The 5,867-nt window shown below is 41.7% G+C and overlaps 1 protein-coding gene across 1 annotated transcript in view; it reads right to left on the bottom strand.

Annotated features, from left to right (window-relative positions):
• Window positions 1-3,775: 3,775 nt before the first annotated feature.
• Window positions 3,776-5,867, bottom strand: part of gria1a (glutamate receptor, ionotropic, AMPA 1a) — a 58,507-nt gene continuing 56,415 nt past the window's right edge. The window contains exon 13 of the mRNA XM_008419590.2: window positions 3,776-4,012. Within this exon, the coding sequence (XP_008417812.1) occupies window positions 3,845-4,012 (168 nt within the window). The 3' untranslated portion in view covers window positions 3,776-3,844. The remainder of the gene's footprint in view (window positions 4,013-5,867) is intronic.

Below are 5,867 nucleotides of genomic sequence, written 5' to 3'. Positions count from 1 at the left end.
ACACACACTCAAGGAGCGCTGCCTTCACACAGACGCCTGGCCTTTGAAATGAGAGGTCAATTCGAATGTGCGGTTCATAAACTAAGGCTCACCTGGGGTTTCCAGCAGCAGAAAAACTCCCATTCCAAGTAACCTTTCAGTCACCTCGGAGGAATAGAAATCACACATTTCTCACTTTTAAGATCACAGATACCGAGTCTGAGTGACGATGGAGCGATTTAATCGATCTATTTTCAACGCATTTGCTTCTTCAAGAATGCCCTCATACTGTTTTAGCATCTAAATACGGTGCAGATAAATAAAGTTGCAGTAAGCTGAACAGAGGGAAAAAAAGAACAAAAGAAGAAGGATGTAAAATGCAGATGAAGCTCAAATTATTACCCCCCAGGCTTTTGTGTAGAGAAACTTATTTGTAGTCTTGCTTTTTTGATAAAAGTTAACTTTTAAAGGATTTTGAAGTGAGTATCTATCTATATTTATAAGCTATGAGTAGCGTCCTTGCTTAGAAGTCGACTTCAACTTTTTGCATTGGTATCACTCTACAGCAGAACTGTAATAATTAAAATATGTTAGCAGAAGTAGAAATTGTTGCTTTGCTGTCTTAAATAATCTTACATTGCCCAATATCGTATCTATGGTAGCACTGGCTAAAATAATCTCAYTTAAGATCCCCAAATATTTGTTTTTGGTCCAGGTTTGTACAAAAAAGATCACTTGCTATGCTTGTTTGCTTTTTTCAAGTGGATTCTCCTCATTATTTATGAGCAGGAAGTAAACCTAATGAGGCATAAGAATGCTATGTTACATGCAGAGATTTACCTTCTAGACCATGTTTGGGGCATTGTTGTAATTTATGAGCTTGTATTTCAGCAGATGTTAAGCCACTCTTGCACCGTGAGAGGATGAATATGGGAAAATCCATCAAAACTTACCTAGAGACATTACAAATACAACCCTTCCCCCCCCAAAAAAAAAACAAAAACAAAAAAGCAAAACAACATTGCTGCCCCTTATATTTAAAGACATATTTATGAAAGCTGTATCCATGTCTGTTTTGAAAATTTGACTGACAGCGATCTGAAGGGAAACGGCTCAACAACTGTCAGCGCATTTCAGATGAGATGCTGCCCCGAGAAAAGCTGTGATCACACCTTTTACTCTGCCCACTGCCAATAATAGAAAAAAAAAAGTACAGACGTCTAAAATGATCAGATCATTCAAGCACAGCTAGCACAACATTAATCCCCATTAATATCTGACTTCTTCTCGGGTGCTCAGTGTGAGCAAATGAGAATATTGTTAAAACATTGGTTTTGTATTGAGCATTCGATGCCAAAAAAGAAAAAAAAAAATGAAACTTTGAAACTATTTAAAAAGATTCAGTCCACACAAAGTGAGCCAACTCAAGCTATATTATTCTGCATGTAACCAAGTTGAATTCAAACTGTTGAAGCAAATTTGTGAAGTGCAACAATCTTGGCCTGATTTTGGACTGTGGGAAGAAACTGTAAGGCCCAGAGAAAAACCACACAAACTGGTCTGTACAGCCGAGAACACAATGAGAGAACTTTAGGTTGTATTGATAATTTAACATTGGGTGTATAAACTAAACCAACAAATGCAAAAATATATAACAAAGTATTGATTTTCCTGGAAGTTCCCCAGCCTCTGATGCCTTTGTKAACTCTGCCATCCTCTAACGTAGATCCATGTTTCTTTTCTCCACACAGTGATTCCAAAATGCTTTACCCCCATAGAAACACAGTCAGTCAGTCAAACTGTGTCAGTTCCGCCTCTTTCCACTATTAGCTACCGACAGCAAAGACAGATGAGGCCAACCTTCTTTTTATAGGCCACGCACAATCAGCAGGGGATATGCCCGTCTCAATAAACYGTGCATGCTGCCAGTTTCATTAAAACTGCATACAGCTGAAAACACACCGGGAGTGGCTGCACGACGTGGMCATAATAATACGAGGAAGATGTTCTCAGTCCGCTTTATACAGGATATGCTATGAATTTTACAACAATAGAATACAGTGTAAGGTCCCTCTGTGCTAGGCGTAGCCGAAAACTGATTTTTTTTCCCCCCTTCAAGATCGACGTCTCAGAATTTAACCACAAACCGCCCAAACAACGACCAAGAAGCGACAGGAGTGGAGTTTACAGTGCCTTGCAAAAGTATTCACCGCTCTTGRCATGTTTTTGTTTGYTTTGTTACATTACAACCTGCCCTCCTGTTGTCCTCATTTTCTGCGTATAGGGAAAACACATACAAATCTCGGTCATTTTGACSCKAGGACAACAGGAGGGTTAAATGTTTTATGTTAATTAAAAAAATTTTTTTTWAATAAAAACTGATAATTGGCTTGTGCACATCTTTTCACTCCTTTTGCCATGAAGCTTCTAAAAGCTGCAACCAATTCAGAAGTTACATTTGTAATGAATTTAAGACTGACCGCCACCAACGGGCAAGGTGGGTGAGGCGTCTGAGGCAAACGGAGCAGAGATTTGAACCAGCAACCCACAGATTACAAGATGAATCTGCCTGTCCTACCACTGCCGCCGTTTTAAGTTTGCCAAAAGGCATGAGGGAGACTCCCCGACTTTGGACAGATGAAACCGAAATTAAACTTTTCAGTTACCAWGGAAACCACTRTCTCTGGCTCAAAATTAAGGTTCACCTCCCAACAGGACAATGACTCAAAGCGTACCGYTAAAACAACAGTAGTACRATTTAAGAGGAAGCGTGTAAATGTATTGGAATGGCCTAATCAAAGCCTGGGCCTTAATCCAATTGAGAACTATCTAAGTTGAAGGAGCTGAAGCCTTGAGGAATGAACAAAAATCCCAGGGGAAGATGTTCAAAGTTGTAAACAAAATAATGCTTTCYTTAAAATAATCCGGTTTAATTCCAGGTTGTGAGGTAGAAAAACACAAAAAATGCCAAAGGGGTGGGGAGTGAATACTTTCGCCTGTCTTTGCGTCTGTGTGTATTTGGGTCAAATGATCATACGGCAGCAAGACGAGTGAAATGAGGTGTAGCAGCAAAGCTTGTTCATTGTAGCCGAGTCCCTCAACAGTCATCTTCACCGGGCCAGAACTCRGACCTTTTCCATCAAGGCTMKATGCTATCACAACAGTGTAAACCATCACACTTTATCATATAAACTGCTTAACAAAGCAATCTGCTCTTCAAAAATGGAGTGTTTGAGAAAAAGGGAGTGAACGGTGAAGGGCAAATGTCCCCAAAAACAATGTCAGAGCAGTCACAAGTGTCCGCCTCCCTCCCGCGTCCGATCCGTGCAAAAGACGCATCCCGCCGGCCGRTCGGKWAGCATCCGGCCAGCAGTGGAGGTGAGAGTATTGCACACGCAGACGAAGGTCAAGAGCTCCATCAAAATGGCACAGCGCAGTCGTCACACTGAAGAATAAGTCCTTTTTTTTTTATTCCACACAGATGAACACTGTAAAAAATGTCAAAATCACGCCCTGTTGAGGGCTTTTTTTTTTATTGCAGCACATTTCTTTTTCTTTTTTTTTCTTTTTTAAACATCCATTTATTTAAAAAAAAAAAAAAAAAACGTGGAGTTGCTGTCCATAGTTTATTTGGGAGCGGTTTGGAGAGTGCATTTTGGCAGTAAGTTCAAGTCTTAATTATTTTTTATCTTTTTTTTGTTTTTCTTTTTTAAGTCAAGCACATTGACAGCCAGGAGAGTAGGTTGGTCGAAAACCAGACGGCCATGATTTTTAGTGCTCCCGTTCTGCCCCTCCCCTCCCGCCCTGCCCCGCCCCACCCCACCCTGACGGTCCCGTCRATCCCAGCGGGACGAGATGGTGGTGATCACATGCCGGAGGTTCCCAGTCCCATGCTGGCGGTGTGGCTCATACAGGGCAGCGTCTGAACYGTCTTGGGGAAGTCGTGGGTGAGGATTCGTCCGTTCTCTCCTCCGCTCCCRTTACCACTCATCCTGGTCAAGGTGGAGCAGCGCATGGCATCGTTGATGGACTGCTGCCGGAAACAAACAGGTTAGGTTGAACATTCTGACAGGATTTCAGACTTTAAAGGTTTGTATTAGGTGTTGGCATGGGCCGGTTTCAGGTATCAAGGTAAACAAAGGTCACAACAACATTAAAACCCTCGTCTTTTATCCTTGCCTACAAATACATCCAGCGTAAATCAATGGAACAAAGGCTTAAATAACTCGATCGAAGTTCTAATTTATAAGATGATGGTTGCTTCTCTGATTATTTTGTACATTTTTGTTTAAAACTCTTGCAGGAAACCGTGATATGTCTGCTGATACCGACCCATGCCGAACTCTCTCTCTCGACTAAACAGAGAAAGCTAGAGCGGTCGTTCAAGCTTGCAACACATAGATTATAAGCTACAAAAATATGAGAATGCTATGCAAGGTTTTGGCCTTTCAATCGACAGCGTCTTCTTCATGTTACGATCTCTGTGTGGCGCTTGCTCGTCAAGGTATAAAAAGAAGTAGAAGAGTGATCTCATCCTACTTTTGTCTCTGTTTACGAGGATCTGAGGAATYTCTGCGGGTTTATAATTCTCGGCTCAGGTCGTTGTGCCTCACACKTCCTAATTTGTAAAAGGAGGAGCAGAGCAAAGTGTGGGCTGTAAGAGGGTTGCCGAGGCTTCGCTTATTGCTTTAATAGCTTCATTCTCCAATCCAGCGTAATAAAAGCCACAAGGCTCAAAAGCTGAACCTAATGATGTGTGAAGATTGCGCAYGCACGCGTGTCCGTCCGTGTGTTTGTGTGTGTTGTGTTTGTACGCCCGCAGACGTGTGCTGCTTCGTYGTCGTCCGCTATTCTGTACCTGATTAAATTGGGCAAAGCAAGTGTGATCTTGTGCAACCTGTAAGTGCTGCACGGGGATTGGAGAGTCACACAGCCTCTAATTGGAACGGTGTTGTTGTTCCCTTCAAGGCAAACGGCCGTGCGGGCGCCGCTGGACTAATAGGCTTCTCGCCACCCTCATCAGCATACTGATCAGGTGCCTGTTGGTGGCCTGATTAAAATATAAGAGATTCATGTAGAAGATTCCCTCCTCGCCTCGGCCCTGCCACGTAGTTTTCTGTTTGCGTGAAGAGCATTTGAGGACGCCCCCAGGGGCTCTGACATTGGGCGAACAAGTCAAGCGCGTTTCGTTTCGTGTAAATTGATCCACGAAGCAGGAGCGTCTAACAGCTAAACATCTCACATCTTCCAGAGAAGGAAATGGAACAAGCAGCAAGTCCTCAGTTTCACATCTCTGGAAATTCAACAGTTTCAGTCTGACTTGTTTTTGGCTCAAGCAGTGATGGGAAGACATGCAAGTCGCACCAGGACCACCTCATGGTATAAACATATAAACGATGTTCACCACAATGGGCCCTGCGATTGCGAGACAGTCAGCAAAAAGAAGAAGAAGGAGAAGAAGGAGCGAGGGAGAGAATTGCTCAGGGTGACAGAAGGGGATAGATGTACCACTGTGATTTAAATTGCCTTCATACCTGTGCTGCAAGGGAAATTAGTGAAAAGTGTGCCAAAGATTATTGTACTAGTTCAGTGATGTGATTTAACAAGCGCCCCGCTAGGAAAGTTTTCTCAGTGAAGGAAAATAAAAAATAATAAAAAATAAAATAAAATAAAATAAAATAAATTTCATTTTCATTTATAGAACAGAACATAAATTTATTTTAAATATCTCATAGTGTTGAGCAAACATTTTAAAATATTTCAACCTAAACAAGACAGACTGGAGAGGTAAAAAACAAACCACAAATAGTCTGGTTTCTGTTCAGCAAAATAAGAAGAAATGATCTCTGACTTAACTGTTTTTCACATAATAATCTATATACAATTAT

The sequence above is a fragment of the Poecilia reticulata genome, linkage group LG10 (assembly GCF_000633615.1).
Source record: "Poecilia reticulata strain Guanapo linkage group LG10, Guppy_female_1.0+MT, whole genome shotgun sequence".
NCBI classification, from domain to species: Eukaryota; Metazoa; Chordata; class Actinopteri; order Cyprinodontiformes; family Poeciliidae; genus Poecilia; species Poecilia reticulata.
Note: the sequence above shows the minus strand (reverse complement) of the source record. Positions and strands in the feature narration are given on the sequence as shown.